Below are 25,082 nucleotides of genomic sequence, written 5' to 3'. Positions count from 1 at the left end.
ACAGTCTCTAAACCATACAGCATGGCTGGTCTCACCACTGTCTTGTACACCTTCCCCTTGATTCTCGCCGATATTTTTCTATCACACAGAACTCCCGACACATTTCTCCACCCATTCCAACCTGCCTGCACTCGCTTCTTTACCTCTTTGCTTGGCAATTTTATATACCCAAAATATTTATTAAAGATCTTAGAATTCATGCATTTCTAATTTTATCTGGAATAAGAATCTGGCTAGAATTTGTAGATTATTCTTACAGAGGTCTTGCACTTCCTAGTTTTCCCAATTCTACCAATGGGTAGCAAACAACCATGTACCTTATCTTGGCGTGAGGGTCACAATCGCCTCAATGGCTGGGTCCATGCATGCGTGGCCATTGAAATCGCCCTTAAATTTGCCCATTGATAATATGATTGTTAGGGAAACACTACGTATTTGGCGTTAATCCATAGTTCATTTTGGTTTGCATCTTCCTGTTAATGGTAAACCTTTGTGACTTAAAAATGGCACAACAGAGAAGCACTCACCTTCCTTTAGGAACAGCTTAATAGTGGACTGGGCCCAAAGGAGCAGAATTGGTCCTTGCTGTCTGTGTGGGAGGAATGGTGTACTCTCTCCCTCTGCCTGTCAATCACAGCGACCTAAGCCAATCATGGCTCATGTGGGCAGAAAGGGGCAAAAGAAAGGCACTTTTTTCCAAGTTTGCCCTGTGACACTACATGAGAAGCCATTCAGAAAGTTGTCCCAGAGGAAGCATGTGTTTGCCGCAGGTAATAGCTGCTGTGTGGTTTGGAAAACGGGGAAAATTTATGTAACCCTTGTTCCTCTTTGCTTTCCTATGGCATAAAGCTGGCAATAAATGGATTCAAGATCCATACACAGATGTTGTATTTCTATCTTTTTCACAGATTAAATAAAACATTTTCCCAGCATCTACAAATTCTAAGAATGCCACTTTCTCCTATGACTGAAAGTTCTTACGGATGTTACCTTATATTCAGTTTGACTCTTGTGCTCGTTTTCCACTCATTTCAGCAGGGATTTCTATTCACTACCTCCATTCCACTTTGCACCTTCACAGCACTGTACTGTCTTTAATGACTTTAATCTCAGGACTCATTTACACACATCATCATGCCATTTGCAACCTTTTTATGCCTTTTTTTTTTTCTTTTTTTCAATTTTCACTGTTGATCCCATGCAGTTTGCTGATCTAAATCAGTAATCTAATCTAAGACACCAGAGGTACTGTTTCCAAATTGTATAAGATCATTATTTCCCCCGTCTCTTCTTCTGCTTGTACCATTAGACAAAAATAAGAGACTTATGGGGGGGGAGGGGGGAGTATGGGCTGGTATCCACTGGCACATGAATTCTTCCTCAATTTCTGCTTGATATTGTTTTATACAGGTGAAAATCTATATTGGTGTACCAAATTTTGGACTGATACCAAACTAGCCTAAACTCATCCACTCTTTAGGTGTCACCAAGCTTCTGCTGAACTCAGTCACATTTTTATAAGCCCTGCCTTATAAGAGAGTCTGCCTCTCACAGGATTTAAATAAATTGCTTTCACAAAACAAGTTGTGGATGTCCTTCAGCTGCTCCCTGTTTGGGGTTGCCGCAATGGATCATCCACTCCGTTATTTCTATTTCCTGATGAAACCCTCCCATTTTATCCAGGCTTGGGACTGGCACTGAAAATTAACCCCCCTCCATTGGCTGGGTTGGTTCCCTGCCCGGGACTGGAACCCGTGCTGCAGCGGAGAGTGTTTAACAAAACAAGCAATTGATTTGAATTAAAAACCACTGATTAAAATAAGAGATTTTTGCTAGAATAATTCTATTTAATTCATTTATAAATAAAGCAACTCAGACAACAAGATCTTTGATTTCAAAACAGTTTTATTATATAAAGATTTTTTTTTTGGAACAGACTGGTGTTAAAGAGGTACATTCAGCTCAGAGGGTCAGAGCCTGAGGGTCCTGACATAGAGGACATGGCTGCCGTAGCTTGTGCTGACTCCAATCAGCACCACATCCTGACACTTAGTTTTCACCCTCAGTCTTAAATCTTTTTTTTTTTGGACAAATTTCCCCCCATTTTCTTACAAAACAGCTTGGAAAAGGGTGCATTAAAAATACAGTCAATGTTTTTTTTTCTTGTTTTCAGGCAGGTATGACAATCAAACAGTTATAAGCTGTGAAAATAGCATCTCTGATGTAACTTAAAGGTATTTGAAACATTGCAAGCAGGTCCCGTTCACCCATTCCGAGTACACACAGTCTCACACACACAATCTCACACACACACACACACACACACACACACAAACATCCAGGCCTGGTGTATGTGTGCGTTGTACACACATGCACTGTGACTCAGACTAATAAAGACTATCTCAGAATGTTGCTGCTAAATGGCTGTGTAACCCAGACCAAATAAATCATCAAACAAATTAAATAAAAAATACAGTATAGAGCTTTTACGTATATTCTTTTCACAAAATAGCAATTAATGACAGAATTAGAAAGTGCTCGTAGGCTAACTGAAATCTGGGCTTAAGATGCCTGGCATCATGACACAGTCAGAGGTCTAACACACGCCACTGCTCTCACAGTAATGCACATACAACTGGTTTAAATTCGGGTTGAGCTGCACGCTGCCTTCCAGATCTGAATGATTTCGAAACATGACCAATTTGATATTTTTTTTAAAATACAACATGCCAAAAATTGGTTCTTCATGCCCACTTTGGGCTACTAGCAAGTACATAAATACATCATTCAGCTTTCGTTAAAGGGCGTATTGAGATGTGACCTCGTGCACCACTCCGACTTTAAACCGAGCCAGTAACGTGTGAAGCGCTGATCGAACAGCTATCCCTGCTCTCAAACATCCAATTAACCCAGCATGTGGGATTACACAGGCTAAACCTACCGTTCCTGATGATAAAAAGATACACCTCATAAAAATATAACCTTTGTGACTAAAACTACGTAAATAAATATGTCAATGATTCACACAGTCCAAAAGGAAACTCCGTAAGAATTGAGAAAGTGATTGAAACCATGGCACATAGAAATGGAATGTATGAAGAAGCGCAAAGAAGGAAAGGACAGAACCAAGGAGCCAAAGACAAATGCTATGCTCGTGTTAAAGGCAAAAATAACAATAAAGAGAAAAACTGAGCGTGGGCCAGTACAGAGAGACACACTGTGCACTATTTTCCACACTCTGATTGAATATGTGTTACCTCACACATACAAACATCATCACACATGCAGGACAGGCTATGGAGAGCAGGCACTCCAGAAGACTTTTTTTTTTTGGTTTCCAGCAAACACGTGACGGAAATACACATCCACTTATTAACAATCAGTAATCCGTAATCTGATGTCTCAAGTGATCCCTGCATCATTAGAAACTATAATCTACTCCCAAATATATGACAGAGAACTAAAGAAAAGTTTCCACACTTGAATATGCCTCTTGACCACACATACACACACACACACACACACACACACACACCAGGAAAACACATGCACAACCTCTCTCTTAACTCACACACAGCATGTTGTTGAAAGGCAGCTTTGTAAACCAGTAGGGTCAGGGCCATCAATACAGCATCTTCGAGAAAGCCCACAATCTTAAACGTCAGACATTAGCTAGACCAGAAACCTGGAAGGAAAGATGGGATACTGGGATGATAAGGGAATGTGGCACTGGTGAGAGCTGTTCCCACTGGTGAGCAAGAAATGTTGGATGGATCATGAAACATGGTGGTCGAAAAGTGGCACATGCTGTGAGGACCAGCGACACAGTGTGCATATGTGAAGTCATATGGAAAAAGACTGAAGAAGGAACAAAGTGAAATAAGAGCCAGAGGGCTGTCAGTCTGCTGGATCCAGGCCTGGTATGGAAAGGCTTTGTTGGTTTGATTCATTTTCGTTTGGTTGCTCCCGTTTTCTTGTCCGTTTTTGACCAGGCAGGAGGACAGGCAGCCTTGCGGATCTTTCCTTCAGGCTTTTCCACGCCCTTCAGTAGCGTTCCTTCAGAAGCTTGTACGACAATATGGTGATGGTGGTGATCTGTAGTAAGAACAGAAGTACATGCAATGAAGCATCATTTCTACATAGAGCATGGGTTTCTAAACCGAACCACCACGGCCAACGTTCAAATCAAACACCAGAATGGGGAAGAAAATGTGATCTCATTGATTTTGACATGACATGATTGTTAATGCCAGAAAGGCTGGTTCAAGTAATTCAGAAACTGCTGATGTCTTGGGATTTAAATAAAACAGTCAGTAGTAAGAAACATTAGAATAACCAGACAGGATCGGCTGGTGAGATAAAAAGCATGCTCTGATAATCAACCTTTGCAATTGTGGTGAGCAGAAAAGCATACCAGAATACACAGCACATCAAACCTGGAGGCAAACTAGACAGATAAAGATTGGAGAAAGAAACTTGACAATGGTTTTCAGCGGGCAGTCTTGAAGGTTCAGTGTGTATTTTGAGATGCTTTTCTCCTCATCATCACTGTAAAGAGTGGTTATTTGAGCAATCCTGTCAGTTTGGGCCAGTCTGGCCATTCTCCTCTGACCTTGCTCATCAACTAGGCGTTTCCACCCAAAGACTTGCCACTTACAGGATTTATTTGGGTTTTTTCCCCCCACAAGATTCTGTGCAAAATCTACAGTATTCAGCCTAAAAATCCCAGGAGATCAGCAGTCTTTTCTGCAACAGTCAAACCAATACTCAATTGGGTAACAACAACAATGGTCACAATCACTGAGAACACATTTTTAAAACTGAAGCTCAACCTGTTTCTGCAAGATTCTACACATTACATTGCTGCCCCATGACTGGATAACAACATGAATGAGCAGGGCTATAGGTTCTGTTAAAGTGCTCAGAAGATTATTTAACATATGGCTATAAACTGAAAACTGTTTAAATATTTAACTAGTCTGCATACTTGGGCTTATTTACATGACACAGCAACCAGGGGAATCTTTCAATTCATATATTAAAAAGAAAAGAAATGACCATGTGGTTCAATATTAACTAGACAGACAGATAAAAATCTTATGACCTGCTAGATATAACACAAAGAAATGTTCCTTAAGTAAGATATTAAAAATATCACCAACCAACACAAGTCAATCATCGATCCCAATTCTTCAGCAAGATAGGAAGTGATTAGAGAATTGCTTGATTTTGAGTTTTGATTTGATTTTGTTAGCCAGCCTGTGATGTCAGATGTGAGGTCAGTGTACAATGTGTTCATTTTTTTGTTTGGTTTCAAAATGTATATGATACAACAAGCAGCAAAATTGGAAAACAAACAAAATTATAGTAACCTGGTTGCATAATTTTTTTGGTTGCTTTTTTTTTTTGCTCTTAATACATCATTCAGCAGTTTTAGGAATCTAGAGTCTACCCACTTAATACATATTGATCTGGCAACCCACTTTTCCTTCTTTGGAGCTATCCATGATTGCCTCTATCTTGACTAGAATTTGGTCCCAGGAAAAAAGCATGATGCTGCCACCACCATGTTTCCACATGGCATTATCTGGGTGATCAGCTGCCTTGTATATATTTTATAATAATTCCCAAACGGTTCTACCCTTATAACATCAGCCATCATATTTTGGCCACATGGTTCTGGGGGAAGTGTTCTAGCATGTTTTAGCTGGGTTTGGATGTGAAGGATTGTTGTCATATGCAGAGAGTAAGCAGGACTAGCCCAAAGTTTTCTTTTTGTCATTTCATAAATATTGGAAGGACATCTTATTCTTGGACACAGTGGCTGCCCATTTTCTCCACTTGTTGATGTTCTTAAAGCAAGCAGACGTGCTTCACTAATGAAAATTATTTTTGAACATGAGCTTGAATGTGACTGGTTAATTCTGATCAGTCACATGACCTATCACTAAAGGGCACTTATGCAACCAGGTAGGTTTCCTCATTGTTCACCTTAAATTGTTTGTTTTCACTTGTATCATGTTAGTTGCTAAAGCACATTAAAAGTGAAAATAAGATCAAACATGATTTATCTTGCTTCAATTTTCATCACAAAAACTGGAATTGGAACAGTGGTGTTGTAGACTGTTTACATCTACTGTACAGGAATAAAATAAAAAGCCGAAAATCTAATGAGCACAACATACACAGACCCACTGAGAACAGATCACTGGCATCTTTGCCATCAGTTATCAATGGCATGGTTTTACCTGTCTGTATGAAGGAGGGTCTCCGCTGACAGCTGAGAAGAACAGAAAAGCGGATTTAATGCTGGTGAGTGAGCTGTGCACACAGTCTCATCTGTAGCTGACTCAAGTCACCATGCACACATTCACAACAGGCAAAAGCACACGTACAACACATGTTCTGGGTGCAAAGTTCCCATTAAAGGTCAAGATACACCAACCAAATACACAAAACACTGACCAGGTTTAGGCAGGTTAGGTATTTGCGGGGATGAAACATGCAACACAGACCAGACAAATGAAATGAAACAGACGGAATTAATAACCCACATCACAACAAGACCACTGATGCAGACAAAGCTGCAAAGTATATATATATGTATATGGATGACACAGAACACCCGCACACATTTAGACACACATACACACACACCCTGACCACATATAAGATTCCTAGACCAACATAGCTGAAGAGGGTTTAGTCAGGTCAGTTAAAATCACATATTAATCATGAACCCAATCACAGGGGATTTTCTAACAGAACATGCAAGAGCTTTTCAACAGAAGGGATTTCTCTACAAGGATTAAAGGAACATTCTGTTTAACCTGCCCGAAGATTTTATTTATCCCACCTTAACCCTAACCCTTAATTTACTTTACTTCCCTAATATTTACAGGTATACTTTACATGAAATAAGGATAGAACTAGATTAACAGCTTAGACACAGTTTAGTTGAATACTGATGTTAAAATCTATCTACAGATGCTGTTATCAATTTTACAATATGATTTGACTTGTAGTGATAAAAACGTCTTCTGAAACAAACAACTCTAGCTGATCAGACGAAGGCTGAAAGTACAGGAATTTTCCAGTAGACATGACTGACTGGGCAGCACCTTAGAGGAGAAAAGCCCTGTTAGCTTAGAGCAGTAGAAAGGGCTGTGATTGGTAGGTCTGGTACCTGTTCATATGACAGTATTGGACTCGTCTGAAAAGGTTCTCATGAGCAGAGGCCTGGCTGAAGATCGGGAGGACAGGCTGTCCCCTGCACCCGAGAGAGCCGACTTCTTCTGAAAGGGTGGGGACTGTGTGAGACACTTAGGACACCATGGAATAAACGTATGTGTTTGCAAAGTTTAACCAAGACACGTACACACACACACACACACAGAACAGATGACAACGCTATAGTCTGATAGATCCTTATACAGCCTTTTCACTGCTTACATTCACTGACTCCAATCAGAATGAATATCCGCTTGGAACTAATGCATTAACAATTTGCTTGTGATGTTAGACTCTCTGGATACATACAAGCATGCAAAAGAGGCAATTAATGTATATACATATTTTAAATACATATTTTAAAATCCATTTAAAAAAATCTTTTATTATTTAAAATAAATTAAAATGTAAAAATTGTATTTAAATATAATAGATAATTTAAACAAATACATTTTTAAAGAACGGTATGTAACTAAAACTGTATAGAAAAAAAAAATCTACTGTTAATACTATTTTGTAACTTTTTTATTTTCCTGTACATAATATATACAATATAATTAATTGTGCCAAAAACAACTGATTTTTTTGGAGAGATTCTCCTGACTTGACCCTGTGACACTACCATTTTTTGGAACCAGTGAAAAGAAGGCTTTAGCATGATGTAGAATACGAGTGATAAAGGTTTCATATCACACCACAGTCTGACCTGTTCATTATGTAAGTCATGTAACTTGTACCACCTTAATAGCAGTAAAGCGGTTTAAAGTAAAGGTTAAGGCTTAAAAGGTTTCTCTGTCATAAACACACAAAAATATGCACCAACACAAACACAAACTCTGTAACTTTTAACACACACACACACACATACATACACGCACACTTGATGAAAGGCCACAGTAACTGTGTATTTAACCGTGTAGACTTGTCTCAGCACACATGCAGGTATAATCTGTGCATATGCGTGCTGCATTCACCAGACTGGGCATGCACAGACAAAGCAGGTCACTGGGGAACAGGCAGCTGAGAGAACTCACACACACGCTGCAGCATTCTCACTGCGGTGAGCACACACTAACCAAAAACACATTCATTCATCCATCCAGAGGGCCTGAGCATGAACCCCTGGAATTCCGTTGCATTCCCTCTTCACACGACCATGAACCACCCTTTGCATTCGAGCTTTAAAAGAAGCCCACCAAGCATTCCTTTCAGGAATAAGTGCACCAAACACCGAGCCAAGAGACTCTCTGGACTACACACCCCAACAAATAGGGGGAAAAGACAAAGACGAGTATGGAGAGAGGACAGGCAGAACACAAGGGGAAGAAACGGACATAAACACAAAGAAGAGCGGGCCAAGAGACCTCAGTCACTCCAGGAAAAGCTGTGAGTGCTGGCAGTCTGCGACAGCATGAAGATAGTTGAGGTCCCAGAGGAAGGAAGCCGCTGCTTCTTCTACAGCGCCGAACCACACAGGAGGGTAATAGAAGGAGAGAGAGAGGGAGAGAAAAGAGAAATGTGAAAGGGAAAAAGTAAGAGACAAAGTAGAGTGAAAGAAAGAAAGAAAGAAAGAAAGAAAGAAAGAAAGAAAGAAAGAAAGAAAGAAAGAAAGAAAGAAAGAAAGAAAGAAAGAAAGAAAGAAAGAAAGAAAGAAAGAAAGAAAGAAAGAAAGAGGGGTAAAAGGAAGGAGGAAAGAAAAAAGGGGTCAAAAGTAGGCAATTTAACGCATGTTTTGGAAACCAAAAGTATAGTTTCCTGTACATTCAACACCATCCTCTACAAGAAACCTGTAAAATATTATTGGTGAGATTCACACAAGATTTACACAGAACCTGTGAGAACATTTTAAAAAAGAATAAAATAAAATGGGCAATTATTTATAGTAAATTTTACTTGGGGTGTGTGTGTGGAGTTGTGCCATCAGAAACTAGTGAGAGGAATGATTATTTCTGTGGTTTATGTTGTATTATAATTTTAAATAAGTAGTGTTAAATGATGCTGTCATTTATAACAGTGCTGTAAATGTGTGCAGCTTTATAGCCAGACTGAGCATGCTTTTTACAGAGCTTCTCTGTTTCTATTCCAATTTAGTGATGATGGGTTATTTAATCATATGTGAATCACGTAGTTGGACTGCATATGCCATTTCTCAGCAGTTGGCCAGTTTATTAGACATGCTTGAAGAACTGGAGAGGCTGTGTGTGAGGAAGCACATCAACTCCATATGCCCTCCTCCAGCCTCAATCGAATCAGAGCCGGTGATTTCAGCTGATTATCAACTGTCGCTTTTAAAAGGGTTCTAGAGGTTGCCCTATGCTATGTTCACACATACAGAGATTTTATCTCTGCAAATCGCCAGTCGCCGTATTCTAAAGTCACCAGCCAGTTCTACTACTGGCTGCCATAGTAATAATGTTTATCGATGACTGACGTAGCTAGCATTCCAAATCTGCTGAAATGAAACATTCTGAAGGAAGATTTGGCCCAAATATTGTTTCTGTATAAAAATCACTAGTGTATATATATGAAGGAAGAAGCAGTGTGTGCTCTTTGCCATGGATCACATCAGTGTGTCTTCACTCGTAATCGCTGCATTAACCCGCTTGCTTAAAGTTAAACTTTTTTCAACTTTGTTAGATTGATGGACACGCCCACATCTAGTCATCAGATGCTCACTTTGTGGCTGCAAGTCTCTGTTTGTAAGAACATAGCATTAGCATTGTGAAATCATGAGTTTATGCCATTTACTGTGCAGCTCACTCTGCGTCCGTTAGCCGGACAGTGACAACAGAAGACGACACACAAGATGAAAGATCTTAAAATGTTTCTAACTTGCTGACTGACTGCTCCAAGATGAAGAGAAAAAGAATCAAGAGAGAGAACAACGGAACAAAGGAAAAACAGTGGTAAATGGAATTCCAGCTGATGACGGTTGTTCCAATTTGAGGTTTCCAATGTTGACTGGAAAACGTTACAATTTAATGTGGATGACAGGGAATGAAAAGTGGGAAGTACCTGTTGAGCACGGGGGCCCTTGGGTTTACGCAGGACTGCCAGTAGAATTTCAGGAAGGAGACTGAGGAGGATGAGAAGGATGATGACCAGCCAGGCTGACACCGAGCTGAGCATGTTAGCAAAGACAAAGTACATCCGCTGCTGTCTCAGGAATGGCCTAGGAGAAGGAAAAGAAAGTGGACAGGAGTGTGGCGGCATTAAAGCAGGGATCTGCATGTAATCTGTTGTATATCACAATTCAACATGCAGAAAACTGGACAAACCCCAGAACTCATTAGAAATATAGCAGAAAAATAGCAGTCCCTTGTGTTGCTGCTACTGAAAAGTCAGTTTTCAGTAAAGCACTGGTTTTTGACATCACAATAATACTACATAACAGAGATTTAGCTTTAGAGTGCTCTCCTCATTCACTCACCAGATTATGCCTCCCCAGAAAAAGCTGAAGAACACATAGAAGGCCAGCGAGCCCCAGATCACAAAGTGGTTGATCCACGTCCAGTGCCGTGTGTCCAAGGCCAGCTGATAGAGAAAAATAAAGCAGAAAACATGTAATGAAATGTACCTGACAATATACACAAACAAATCTAAACGCAGATTAATAAAAAAAAATTAAGATATTTGCTTGTTTCCTTTCCGGGGCTAACCTTTAGTGTAACAGTAAAAACGAGGACTGTAAAAACTGTTGTTCCATAGGACCAATTTCCAAACACCTGGCAAAAAAAAGCACAGAAAAGTGTGGATAAATGGCTGTGCCACATCTCTACACAACACTGTAAAAGAGTAGCTAGAAATGATGCTGACCTGGCCGTTGTCCTGCAGTGCAGGGTTGTTGTACAGATATTTGACACCAAAGAAAAAGAGAAGCCCCTGGAAAATCCCCAATATGGTCCAGCAGAGGAAGGGACGCCACCTTAACATAGCGTTCTTTGCAATCTCTCTACAAAAAGAGTGAAAATTTATAGAAAAAGAATCTATCTAGAGTACACTAGTATATAATCTATTGATCCTTATCTTGTGAATGTTACTCTTAAAAATTGTCCTATGTAGTTACATCATTAAAACAAGACCAAATTAAAGCAAACCTTGTTATTCAGACCTCACATGAAATAGTGTTAAATTATACTACATCATTAGACAACAGTATGGGAAAGGGAGCAAATATTCTGTGTCTTACTTGTAGAGCGTGGCATTATGTAGGAGGACCTCAATGGCTATGTGCTGCTCCAGCAGACTGTATGCCAGGATAGGCATGGAGGTAAAGCAGATGTTGTACATCGTCAGATAGGCTGCATCGTACAGGGGCTGGAGAGGGCAGGGGTGGCAGGGACAGGGCACAAGGGGTTAATACAAACACAAAGGAAAGCACACACACACAAAGAAAGCCAATTCCACAGCAAGAGTAAAGACTCTGGCTGTTTGGCCACATGCAATTTTTTTTTAAATCACTGCATCCAATAAACTCAGTGCATGTTGCAGCATAATGCCTCTCTTATTTTTATTACAGTCAGAGCACGTGAATGTAGTTTAAATCTCCGAATATTTAATTTAATATTTAATTAAGTCAACTAGTAAATGACAGCCAACATTAACTGTAGCAGTCTTAAGAAAAATGTATGTTAATATAATTTTTTTTTTAATAAAAAAAAATATATTTATTGAAGCTTGTTAAGATTCCAAAGAACAGGAAGGAAAGAAGGAATAGGTTGAAGCACATCAACTATATATTTTGCTTTTGGAAAGTCATATCAAGCATTGCTCTTCTTGTTTCTGAGGAAACAGAAACAAAGTATGTTGGTGTTCTTAGCAGGTCAGAGACACTGTACACTTCACACCACAATCATTAGGGGCCAGAGAGAGGAAGGAAATATCAGAGAGGGAAGTATAGACTTTTCGCAGCATGCCCACCTGTTGAGAGCAACCACAGAAGAACTGGTACAGGAACTGAGGTAAAATGAAACAGAGGTTCTGAGGACAAAAAAAAAAAAAAAACACAAGAAAAAATATATAAATAAATATAAACATCTGCTCAGGATGAAACAATAAACCATGATTTGTGTTGTTGATTTCTTTTGTCTACCTTGTAGAAGAAGTACTGCACGAGGTGGGCGATACGGACGTAGTAGAGGTGGCCATGCACCAATAATAGCTTCTTTAAGTGTTTCAGTTTAGGGATGGCATAATCACTGTTTCTGACTGCCTGCCTCCCCTCTTTACCCTTTATACCTGAAAGACAAGAAGAAAGCAAGTCAGGCTGTGAGCCTATACAGAAGCCTTTATACTACTGATGAAATAAGACACTTTAAGCTTAAATTTAATTAAGCAATATTGCACAAGCCAGAGTGCTGTTACACTGAATATCAGCACGGTGGTGATACAGCTGTAGGCAGAATGCCACTGGTAATCACAGCCATACTGGTTCAGTACAAGAGCAAAACTGAGTTTGTGATATTAGTTTTATACAACAGTTCTATTAATAAGTAATTTATATCAAGTAACTAACATTTCAGACACAATATGATGTCAATTTAACTTGGCTACGGTGAAAATAGGTCCCAAAAGAGGCCAAACCCTGCTAGGGTGTTTCTGTGTTGCCATGCGGCTGACAGTCTGTAATAAGTGCAATAATGATCTAAATGTAACAAACTTCAGCTAGAAGTGAAATCTTATGCAGCGATCACAAACACAAATCTTTTTATACATCAGATATTAATATTGGTGCAATTAAGGCAGTGTGGTGAATAATATAATGATCACGACATCATTTCTAGGATATTTCAAAAAAATTATTTCATCATGGCCCAATTGCACATCACCAAATTTTTTTAATCAACTTTTACTAATATTTTTTATCTTGATTGGATATGTTTTGATGGGATATTTTTTCCATTCTGTGAACAAATAAAACACCAATAGCCCAGACTAGAAAACTTCTGCTCCTGGGCTAGTGATTTGTAGAACTTACCAATGCCCACATGAGCTTCCAGGATCATACTGACATCATTGGCACCATCTCCAATGGATAGGGTGATGGGAGAGCCTTTAGAATTCTTCACCATTTTCACTATCTACAGAGATGAATACAAATAACAGTATAAAGACCCATATAACTCAGACTCTGTGTCCTTTGTGCATGTGTGTATGTGCTTCATGTCGGGACCTGTGCTTTCTGCAGTGGTGCCATGCGGCAGCAGAGAACAGCTGTGCAGTTCTGGCAGATCTGCAGGAAGAGGCTCTTGTAGCGGCTGGAGTTTGCATCAGGAGATGTGTTCATTACTAAGGACAGTGCGGCTCCGTCTATGATGAAGCCATATTCCTGACTGGCTGAGGACCAGCTCCTGAGGGAGACACACACACAGCAGGTTAAAAAAGGTTCAGAATTACACTCTTTCTTATGATCCAGCATCTGGATAACAAATGCTTTAGCTCACACTACACATGGATACACAAATCCCTCAGAAAAGCTTAACTAACTAGACCATCTTTTTACATGATTGCAACAATTTTGCAAAATCTTTGACAGCTTTGTCTTAAATTTAACATATTTGTCTTATATTTCATACAGAGAAACCCCATTTTAACAGAGATGTCTTTATGGAGACTGCAGACCTGGTGATTCCAGCTTTGACAGGCGGTGCGTCCTTCACTGCCCTCTTGTGGTAGTCCAGAAGGAGCTCATGGAGTCGGTCTTCACGCTTTCTCCCTCCTTCCTCCAGCGTGCGTACAGTCAGCTCCAGCAGCTCTGTGCCACTCCGGAACAGGCGGCAAGCATAGCATGTGGACTTGGCCGTCTCCATCTTGTCTCCAGTGAGAACCCACACTTTCATCCCAGCTCCATGTAGGGCTTCCATCGTCTCTGCAGCCTCTTCCTGTAATCTAAGAAACAACAAGGGAGAAATATTGAAGAATGAATCACTTTCAGGAACAAAAAGCAGGTCTGGGAATTCATATATGACAGTTATGACTGTATTCAGGGTGGAGTAGTTATATAAATTCAATTCAGTTTTAGTTGTGTAGCACATTTAACAATGGATGTTGTCTCAAAGCGGTTTTATAGAAATATAAAGATTCAGAATAAAAATTACAAAGGTAATAAATTTTTTTATATCCCTAATGAGCAAGCCTGAGGCGACGGTGGCAAGGAAAAACTCCCTGAGATAATATGAGGAAAAAACCTTGAGAGGAACCAGACTTAAAAAGAAAACCATCCTCATGTGGGTGACACCAGATAGCGTGATTATTATAAAAAATGTCATAGTCTCCAAGTGGTTCCATGCATAGCAGTCCCAAATATCTCCAGGTATATGATAACCAAACAACACAAGATGAAGGTTATTCACTATTCAGTTTAAATGACCGTAAACACTGCAGCAGCTACTACTAACTCACTCTAAGCTTTTAGCTGTTGATCAAAACACTGCAAAAAACATCTGCATTCTGGGGTTTCTATCACCGTATTACTTTTTAAAAGAAAAAACTGGAAGTATATTTCAAAGGAGCTGTAAATAGAAGTAATGTTTATGTCATGAAGTTATCTATAACATTGAGCTTTCATGGAACCTGCTGCACTTCATTTACAAGTGCATTATGAGATTTATATTAATCTGATGGACATATGAAATAGGACAGCCTAATTCCAACACAGAATTCCATGAAATGGTTACTGATTTGCTGATAAGTGAGGGGCAGAGTCTAACTAGTATACTATTAACTACCTGTAATGCATGTTAGGACACTGACTGTCCTCAGCTACAGTGCATGTTGGGACACTGACCTGTCCTCTACTGCTGTAGCTCCAATCAGGCTCATGCCTGTCTCCACCTGGTTATACACAGCCATGAGCTTCTCCTCACGATCCTGCAGAGCCAGTCGAGCTTCCCTTAGACTGGTGTCCGCTGCAGTATACTCCTCTGGGCTCAACAGTTTATAGGCCACACAGAGAGTCCTATAGCCTTCCTACAAATGCAGGTATTTACAGGTGTTTTACAGTGGTTTTTGAGTTTTTCCACTACATGATATTTACAGTAGAATACAGTGGAAAGATTACCGTAGCGTTGCGTTCAACATGCATGCGGATTCTGTCCACCTCATCTGGCATAACCCTGGGAAAGATGGAGGAATCTGCCCCTTTGCAAAAAAGCAGTGTCTCACCTGAATACACAAACACACAGACCAGAACATTCCTTTAGCCTGTTTAACTTGTTTAAAGTTCACATTTAGGACATAATCAGCCTGACAATAACTTACCCATCTTGGTCCTGACTATGACACTCATTCTCCGCCGCACAGGGTCAAAGTTGAGCACGTGAAGCAACTCGTATCTGTGCAATTCAATAAAAGGAAATAATAAAGACCTTGAACTACCTTTATCATTCACTAAAGTAGCGATTAGCAGACTACTCACCACTTGGCACAACCGAGAGTGTTGGATAATTGTATTTACATTTATTCAGTTTACACAGTCAGCCCTAAACCTCGATTACTCAGCGTTCTTTTCTCATACAAGGAATGTCACACCTTTATAGCTACAGATAGCTACAGCTTTATCAGTTCAGTAATCAGATACTATGGTGCTGAATAATGATGTCAGCTCATCATCACCAAAACAGACAGAACACTTTGACACCCTGTAAAGACGGTGGTGGGCAAAAGTATAAACTGCTTAAATGACCTAATAAAAAGTAATTAATGATAATAAATTTAGACAGAAGAAGAGAACTCGCTGAATGAATCAGCATTTATTACACAACAGAGATCAGACGAGTGCAGTGGATGACGCTGATTATCAGTGATGACACATTTTCCATTGTATAACTGTAATTCTTAAAAATTTGCCAGCTATGTTTTAAGAGAGGCTATAATTATAAATATAGGCAGAGTGTCTTTTAGCGGAATTGGAAGTGAATAGATGCATTTTCACCACTCTTTCCAATACTACAACTTTGCTTCTGTACCTCTAATACACTATAGGGCCAAATGTTTGTGGCCCTCTATATGTGCTTTTTGAAATTTCCATTCCACTACATTTTGGAGTGTGGCTGTGGTTTAAAGAGTTAAGAAAGCAGGGAATTTCCAGAGATGCTTATTGAGGGTTGCTCTTTGAATGATATTAATACTGCTTGGAAGTGGTGCAGACTGCACTGACCACTGAGTGGAGTATGATCTTTCACAGCTCAGCTTTCATTCTCTGCAGAGCAACATTTTCACTACAGCACTGTGGAACACATCATTTCTGTGGAGGGAAAGCACTTACAGTTCTATGTCGTTTTGCCTATTTCTGATCTTCATCGTTTTACTCTCCAACCCCATGAAGGTAAACCCGTATCTGAACAAGAGAGAAGTGTTACTACATGTATATACAGTTAGTTTATGCTTAATGCCAATAATCCATGAACAAGAGTAAAGAACACTGGCTTACTGCATGGCTCCTTTTACTAAAGCAACCTCATCTGGGGAGGATGCAATGAATCCCGTCTGCTCGGCATGCTGGGAATGTTCTCCGTCCAAGCCATCTATCTGGTCGCCGTCAACCTCATCTGGCCCTGCCTCCTTCACCTGCACTGTGTGACACAAACACAGAGCCCGCAGGAAAAGCTCTTCCTTCTCCTGAGACAGAGAGAGAGAGAGAAAGAGAGAGAAAGAGAGAGGACATTAAACGTACACAGCTAAAACACTGGGTGCATGAAGGGCGCACACATCAGAAGGACACAGCTGAGTTAAACGCTCCCAATGGAGACCAGAACCCTGAAGTTGTGGTACATAGTTTAGAAAAAGACAGACAAAAAACAAATGTTTTTTAGAGCCATTGTGATGCCAACCAGCTGTAAAGACTTTGAAAGATACATTAAAAATACTGTGACTGGAAAATTGCCATGCAATGAGTAAGGCTAGTTTCTGGTGTTAGGCTTATATACAGATTTTTTCTGCTCCTGAAATTAGACTTGGCCTGTCACCAAAGCAGAGCTACGCATCTTACCTCCTTTTTTTCATATCATATCACATTCAAATCATAAGGCACACACAGTTGCCACAGAGGGGATGGGACTGATTGGGAAGGCTTGTTCATGTTTTTCATTTCAATTTTAATTCCATATGCAGGCAGCTAAGTGCTCTAAAAACAGAACTATAGGAAATGCCTGAAGAATATATAACAACTCACATGCCCAGCTTTCTGATACAGTTTGTTCACTGGCCCGTCAGTCACACAGAACCCATCAACCTCACTCCGGGACTCTGTGTTCTTATACTGAAAGCCATCTATACAGCACTCAATAAACTCCATGTTGTTCTGGGTCAGCGTCCCCGTCTTGTCCGTGAAAATGTACTCCACCTGCAAATAACAGAACGATAAACAGGCCAATGTCAATGTGAAGCTGTACATTCTACACTAGAGGTGTGCACATGCTCCCAAAGGAATTCTGACCGTTCCTGCCCATTCGCACAGGAAGTCTGAGCAATTACTGTTTGGACTTGTCCATGCTAGTTTTCGACAAATTTTGTAGGTTATAAATATTAAAATATAACCAAAAAAAAGAAGAAGGAGTAAAGGCATCAACACAATACTGCATAAGCACCATGTACACTGTCATGTTAATAAATATGTCCTTTCATTGTCCAGTGAGTTTTGTATCTTACTTTCTGCGTCTATGAGTCTCACGTGTCCAACAGCACCAACGCAAAACCCTAGACTCATAAGTAATGACTCATACTATTAAAGGGAAAGTCTGACAGTTAAAGGTCCTTCTCAATGGGGCGGTGCTCATCAGCTAATGGTATATTACGTTAGATGGTTAGTTAGGAGTGAAAATGGCTTACTAGCCATCTTACAACATGTAGCTACAGGCATGAAGGCAAGTCTCTGCTAGCAGAAATTAACTAGTTCTTCTAACTCCTATTTTCCCCCCAGGCATAGTGTTTCGAATACAGATAGAACTGGCATTTTCTTTAGTATCTTCCTTGGCGGAAGACCAAGTAAATGCTTTCCAATCCCAATTATAGTTCTCTGAATTGAAATGCTGGCTGCACACTCGTAAATACTGATTTTCGATAGCATAGAGAACCCTTCAGTATATGTAAACAAGAAGAAGTGTACGCTCATCCTGGCTAAAATAGAGACGTGAATACCCCAGTAAACAAGCTAGTGGGTTATAATATGATCAAAGTGCCTATAGAGAATGTTATGCAAGAATAGACTGACCTGTCATAGACTATTACTATTATGGATTAGCTCATAAAGACAGAGAGAGTGCTGTTTGGCTAAACTAACACTTTCAAATGGTGTTTTGGTACAACTTTCTTTTATTTATTTATTTTTTAACACGTTACGTTTTGGCTTCATGGTTATGTCAGAGATGAAGATGATGTAATTGTAAAAGCAGAGGTAATGCCCAAACAGACGCTATAAATGAAGCGGAGATAACTACACACGCATTATACTCAACACCTCAGAAAGAACACAATTCTTTAACTAGCAAGCAATTCTTAGTTAGGACTCTCTATTTACTGATATGACAGTTGGCTACTTTTCATTAGTGAAATGTAAAGCCAGAACTCAAGTATCAATCCAAACTGCCTGTAAAAACAACCGTCTTCTGCTGTCCACTTCAACAGCATGCACAAGAGCTTCTATTAAATTAAAGACCACTGTTTATTTTTCCTGGAATGCTGATTGGTTGACCCCTGGGACGGCTTGAATTATGTATGGTTGCAGTGCATTCTGGGCATTGTCACATTGTAAAAAATAAAAAATGAATTAAGCAACCCAAAAATTAAGATAATATATTCTGTTAAACTGTGGACAATAAGACAAATTATTCAGAGCAATAGAATACTAAAAACCATGACAAATGAAATGTTAAGATCTAGCATATATATATGCTGGAATTGTGTAGTTTAATAAAGCATCACCCAGCTTCACTAATCAGCTGCCTAATAATTCTTGTCTGAACAGATTCATGTTATGGGAAAAACTATAAATTCAAAGATTCTTTAAATCAATATTTTTCCATTGAATAACATAAAAAAAGAAAGAAAGAAAGAAACAACAGGTTTCCGATCAGTTAGTAGTTACAGTGAGTAATAACATGATTATAAAAGCACTGACATCAGTGATACTCCAAAAAATATAGAAGTGCATATGCTAGTAGTACATCACAGTATCGATGAGCTTGACATCTGGCCCAGCACTAAAGCCCTCATTTATTGATCTGAACACACTGGACTGGAGAGAAGACAAAGTCATCTACTATATATTTAAAGCCCGTTATTTTCCGACTTATAAGATCAGCTTTTAATAAATAAATGTGCAGACTGACACTATGACTTTGTGGATTAAGTAAACAGACAACAGGCACTTTACTACCATAAGCAACTCCTTCAAAAGACCGGTCACTTACTACACACCACATCACACAAAAAGCTGAAATTCTCACCTGCCCGAGCTCCTCGTTGAGGTCTGACGTATTGACCAGCGCCCCCTCCTGAATCTCTGGGTCATAGAAATCCTTATCCCAGGTGATAAAGAAGGAGCCCAGGAACTTCTGCATCTCCACAGTGACATACATGGATACAGGGATGATGAAGTTGAAGAGCACCATGAAGGAAAGGAAGTCTGTAAACATCTTCAGATACTGCAAATTAAAAGAAAAAAAGAAAAAGAAAAGGAAGAATATCATTTTCCTAGAATTCTAACTGTAAGGTATCATAGTGTGTGTAAAAAATGCATCAACAACAGCATTAAGAACAATAAGAAGACAGATTTAGTTTTAGACAGTTTAGGAGGACAGGTTACCAAATTAGTATTCTTCTCTTTCTGGGTTTCCTGGTTGTACCAGGCTCGGTCAGGTCCTTCACGGTTTTGCCATATGTGCTTCAGTGTGGTGCACACCACTGCTTTACTGATCAGGATGCTCAGATAAACCAGGAGGAAAGCATTGATAGACCTGTTAAGACAAATGCACACCAAATTCAGCGCAGCTGTGACCCTGGTGTCTGTTCAGCCATGCAGATATCTTTCTTCAACCACTTACTTCTCTACAGCTGAGCGTTTCTGAGACTTGCCCTGGTAGTTGAGAGCCATTTTTGTCTCCATGCCTGTGTACACCGCGACACCTGGGAACAGAAGCAGTATGCATGGTTAACCCTCATGCTCTGTTCACTAATTAGCATGCTGTGTTGCAACTTTAAGCAATATTTACAGAAATGAAATGCTTTGATAGTCTGCAGTAGATGTGTGCGTTGTGTGGGATGATTTCATTTAATATTAGCATGTTAACTGATCTAAACATATTTGCATGTATTCAATCAGAAAACTAATGTTAGTCTTCACATTTACAGAGTCTCTGAGGTTACTGTCTGTGCTGAGTATCGAGTGTTCTTGTGACCGCATGGGTTTCCTCTGAGTGTGAAGGAGTGTGTGCAAGGTTCATGGACTGGTGTCTCATTCAGCATGTGTTCCTACTTCACATTCAGTGTTCACTGTTACTGAAGATAAATGACTGAGTAAACAAACACATTTTCTTTTTTTTTTAAGCCTGTGCCAAGCACATATTGGACTCTCTGTAGAAGGCAATTAGGATTTCTACACAGAACATATGGCTTAAAAAGATGTATGCACCTACCATATATCTTCTTGGTGTTTTTTAAGGTTGCACCTTTCAGCAGCAGATTCTCTGGGCCTAATGATCTAAACAACACAATAAACATAGAAATTATATTAATGCAGAGCATTGCAGCAACTCTATGTTCATGTCTATGACTGACAGCAATGTAGTACACGTCTGGACACAGTGAAGTGCATTTGCTTGGCGTGGGCTAGTCTAGAAGGACAGGGTGTGTGGGGTTTTACAATACATTACTCACTGCTACAGCGATAAATGACAGTGTTCTGTAGCAGTGTGCTCTGTAATGCTTGTTTGATGTAATGAGTCAATGGAACAATCATCAGAAGAGGAAAGTCTCAGAGAGCTGTAGGGACTGAGATACAGAGGTTGGTGACGTCAGGAACAGGAGAATAGAGCAAGGACAGCCTCACCTTACGGGTGACTCCTGCTCGGGCTTGTAAATGTGCATCCGTCCCACAAACCTGCAAGTGCACACACACACACATTATTTACGCAAATAAACATAGTGACCTTGACATGGTCACATGCTAAATATAACTGATCACTGCCTCAAGATGTTTTAAATGTACTGATCCATTTGTTCTCAGTCTTCATTCTATGTTCTAAAAATATCTGTAAACTGTCATAGCAGCACAACAATATGTACAGTGCAGAGAGCGAACCCTGTATATGAAAGGCGCCAATTACAGACAAGATGCTCATCGGTTTTCACCCAGCAATAAAACATACTGACATTGAGATCCATTTCTAAAACTTTCAAACATGCCTGAGGATATTTAGAACTTCTGCTGCTTAGAAAGTGTGGTTTTATAAGAAAATATCTTTTGGGGGAAAGTTACAGCCTAAAGTTACATGAAGACCTGAATATTGGTTAGTATCAAAGATAAGAGGAAAGTGTTTCTGGGTCATTGAATGACAGCCCATTTTGCTCTGATATGCAGTGAGAGGCCATGTAAACACTAGTATGTGTGTATGTGAGAGTGTGTGCATGTGTGTGAGATTGGGTATGTTGTTAATTTGCATTTATGAGAAGAATCTGGACATGTCTGTGCTTTTTTTCTGCTTTACATGAAGCAATGTACATGGTGTGCACACAGAGGAAATTAAGACTTTATTTACAAAACATCTTACACACACCTCTTGTGTTAAAGTCACACACTGTATCGTACGAGATATGCTGGTCATGTTAACTGTTAAAGTCCCAAACACCCTGTATTTTTCAATTAGCAAAAAATGCAGGTGATTTAAAACAAAAATTGAACTTCTGGTGACTTTATAGGGGTCGTGTGTTCAGGCTGAGCTGCTGCAGTGAGCAAAACCTGACAACAGGGGGAGCATGAGAGCTAATCTACTAGGCACAATGCTCTGAGTAACAAGAAAGCGCAGATTCCCAAACATCTAATGCTTTGTATGGTCTGCCCGAGCTCACTGTGGCTCAACAAGATGACTGATGATACACACAGGGATCCTCCATGGCCATCTAGTCAACAAGGCTTCCAATTTAAAATCAACCTAATGCTCTAACCAGGACCAAGAGATGCTGGTTCGACTGGGGTTAACAAATTTTAAAAGAAAAAATAAGGACTTAATGTACTGAGCTTGTGCCAGCATGTGTTGCAACACACAAGATGCGTTCATACTTGTAGAGGTCAGGCTGAGGCTGCTCACACTCGATGGTAGCAATGAGAGACTGCAAATCTTTCTCTGTATCTGGCACAGTGTAATGTGTCTGAAAGAGAGAGAGAGCAGAAGTACAACAGATAAAACCCAATATAACAATCTGCTTGCAAAATAATCCATCTAAGGAAAAAACACACACACGTACAGATGTGTTACATTATGAGCTGAAGTGTAGGGAGGAACATGACAAGTAGTAGATTGATGACAGAATGTGGGTCAACTATTTTAGGAACCAGAGCAATTGAAAGAGGGGGGGGAAAAAAGCAGCAATCTGGGACTCTGTACTTCAAACCAAACTGAAAACACTATAATAATATAAGGACGGAAACGGCACGTCCAGTAACTGAACTATCTTCTACGTCATGGGAGGTGTTAATAAGCTCACTTTATGGTTGGACTCCCCGTCCAGGCTGGCTGTGGTGACGAAGCACGTATCATCGTCTCGACTGGAATGCAGCAAAATGAGGTCACAGGGAAAGGTCTCATCCTCCACAACCTCCACTATATCACCCACCTGCAAAAGTCAAATGCATCCAACCAACGTGAAAAATTCTGCGTCATTTTCGGGATATCTGCATAGATGACTCCTAACATAAAACCACCTAGTGCAGGCTAACAGGAAGACTTAATGGTTCCTCTTTTACTGGCAGAATCCATAGCCGAAGACTGTCTGATCCGTCTGTGAGGCACAGCACTTTGTGTGCTTCTTTCTGGTGCTTTTACAGACGCAGACCGTTTCATATATCGCATTTGAGCTGCTCTGCTTTAACAGCCTGGTTCAGATTGTGAGATGAAGTGCAGAGTTCTGTTATAGGACATTTCCTCCACTATGCCGACTAACTCCTACTGTACATTTTAATGCCATTCTTGGTTTAAGATAGCATGCAGGTAACCAGGCATTGTAGTTTAAAGCTTCTACAACTTGAAATTCACTGGTAAATCAAATCCAAAGTCCAACAGCAGCACAACACGATTACGTTCACTTCATCAATTGTCTCTACTGAGTGCTTCCTGTTTCTTATATACTGCTCTGTTTTATCCATGTTTATCTACAGGGGTTTTAACACTGTCAGTAAGTCTGAAATAAAGCATGATTTGTTGACAGATTTAATAGTTAAATATGAAAGCTGTCATGCAGAAAAGCAAACACACCCAAGACTACTTGCAGTTTCAAAATGACCAACAGAATTTTGACATAAAGAACACAAACAAAAAGTGTGTATCGTTCAGATCATCCTCTTTTCATTAGTGAAACCAGTTATAAACACTGTGGAATATCCATGAGGCAAGTTAGTTTACAACCTTTTGCAGTAAAAAATGAATTATTCTCTTATTATTAATATTAAAAATTCTTGCCCTAAAGACTCTTGTGTTGAAAATGTACTGACAAATGAACTCATGCAGCAGTGCTCACTTATTGGTCAATATGTTTGATGTACTTTCTTTTATTATTAGACTCGGACAACATGTAATGTCCACTATATAAGTCCCTGAGCTGTTACTATAGAACCGATAGCATAATTAGCACAAGCACATTAACGCAACTACAGCGGTCAGTACTGTCTGAGCTGTGCCGTTATAGACAATGAATTGATTCGCTGTGATCTGTGAACTGAAGATATTCTTACTGTAAAATATACATCAATTATGTGTTCTTTAAAAAGACAAAAATAAATAAATAAACTGCTGATGCAATGGGTTCACGAGCTTATATTTTCCTCACACAAGGAGGGCTTGGAATGAACACCTGCCAAATGGTGGGGACAGTTTGACATTGGTGTGTATCTACATTAGTGTAATAGCCACTTGGACAGAAAATCTTACATAAAAGTCTTTATATATTATGGTTTTAACACATCACTGTAACACAATAGCTCTTTCCTTAGATGTTTAAATAAAGATCTAAGAATTGGTTAATCTACTCGACTTGCACAAGCCAAGTGGGGCAAAGTACAACTGGTGTAAAAAAAGGATCAACAACAGAAAAGTGTGAGAAGAGGAAATAATGACGCTTCAGTGGAGACTGATGAGTGGTTTGTAGTTATGGGGATACTCCTAATGCTACAAAAACATCATTTGCAGCTGCATGCTGCTATTGGTTTTAGAAATGTAGTGCACCTGTGGTTAGGACTTGATTTAGATGCATGGAAAATAGAACGCACTCATACAAACTAACCAACCCTTTAGTTTGGACCAACAACATATGATAAATGAATCAACTGATCAGTTCTGGAAATGTAAAGTGTATGTCCTGGATCAAGTAAGACCAGCCTGCACATTGCACACATGGAAATCTAGTCCTCTCCTCCCTGTATCTCACTGTGGTGACATGGGGCAGCGGCTGAAAGGTACCTTGATCTTCTCACTCTCCTTCAGCGCTGGATGACCGTTTTCCAGCACTCTCACTTGGTACTTATTCACTTCGTTGTCTGCTTTGTGCCGCAGCCAGTCCTCATAACCCTAGAGAGGAGAGAGAGAGAGAGAGAGAGAGAGAGAGAGAGAGAGAGAGAGCGCGAGAGAGGAATTTAGAGTGAGAAA

At 39.8% G+C, this 25,082-nt stretch overlaps 1 protein-coding gene across 7 annotated transcripts in view; it reads right to left on the bottom strand.

Annotated features, from left to right (window-relative positions):
* Positions 1-1,901: 1,901 nt before the first annotated feature.
* The window catches only part of atp11c (ATPase phospholipid transporting 11C), a 66,965-nt gene continuing 43,784 nt past the window's right edge, over positions 1,902-25,082 (bottom strand). The window contains exons 5-31 of one of the 7 annotated variants that reach the window (XM_058397609.1): positions 24,897-25,004; positions 22,930-23,058; positions 22,505-22,593; positions 21,275-21,325; positions 20,862-20,926; positions 20,271-20,352; positions 20,033-20,183; positions 19,674-19,871; positions 17,402-17,572; positions 16,661-16,848; positions 16,496-16,567; positions 15,490-15,563; positions 15,290-15,393; positions 15,017-15,198; positions 13,852-14,118; positions 13,403-13,580; positions 13,208-13,310; positions 12,323-12,468; positions 12,151-12,210; positions 11,420-11,547; positions 11,047-11,182; positions 10,890-10,955; positions 10,661-10,764; positions 10,246-10,402; positions 7,187-7,292; positions 6,249-6,280; positions 1,902-4,095 (exon numbers count right to left, since the gene is read on the bottom strand). In XM_058397609.1, coding sequence (XP_058253592.1) covers positions 7,191-7,292; positions 10,246-10,402; positions 10,661-10,764; positions 10,890-10,955; positions 11,047-11,182; positions 11,420-11,547; positions 12,151-12,210; positions 12,323-12,468; positions 13,208-13,310; positions 13,403-13,580; positions 13,852-14,118; positions 15,017-15,198; positions 15,290-15,393; positions 15,490-15,563; positions 16,496-16,567; positions 16,661-16,848; positions 17,402-17,572; positions 19,674-19,871; positions 20,033-20,183; positions 20,271-20,352; positions 20,862-20,926; positions 21,275-21,325; positions 22,505-22,593; positions 22,930-23,058; positions 24,897-25,004 — 3,111 coding nt within the window. In that variant the 3' untranslated portion in view covers positions 1,902-4,095; positions 6,249-6,280; positions 7,187-7,190. Of the gene's footprint in view, positions 4,096-6,248; positions 6,281-7,186; positions 7,296-7,701; positions 8,686-10,245; positions 10,403-10,660; positions 10,765-10,889; positions 10,956-11,046; positions 11,183-11,419; positions 11,548-12,150; positions 12,211-12,322; positions 12,469-13,207; positions 13,311-13,402; positions 13,581-13,851; positions 14,119-15,016; positions 15,199-15,289; positions 15,394-15,489; positions 15,564-16,495; positions 16,568-16,660; positions 16,849-17,401; positions 17,573-19,673; positions 19,872-20,032; positions 20,184-20,270; positions 20,353-20,861; positions 20,927-21,274; positions 21,326-22,504; positions 22,594-22,929; positions 23,059-24,896; positions 25,005-25,082 lie in introns of those variants that run through there. The other 6 variants (XM_058397607.1, XM_058397610.1, XM_058397608.1 and 3 more) reach the window with 6 other exon arrangements.

The sequence above is a fragment of the Hemibagrus wyckioides genome, linkage group LG08 (assembly GCF_019097595.1).
Source record: "Hemibagrus wyckioides isolate EC202008001 linkage group LG08, SWU_Hwy_1.0, whole genome shotgun sequence".
NCBI lineage: Eukaryota > Metazoa > Chordata > Actinopteri > Siluriformes > Bagridae > Hemibagrus > Hemibagrus wyckioides.
The sequence above is the reverse complement of the archived record's forward strand: the minus strand, read 5'-3'. Positions and strand labels throughout refer to the sequence as shown.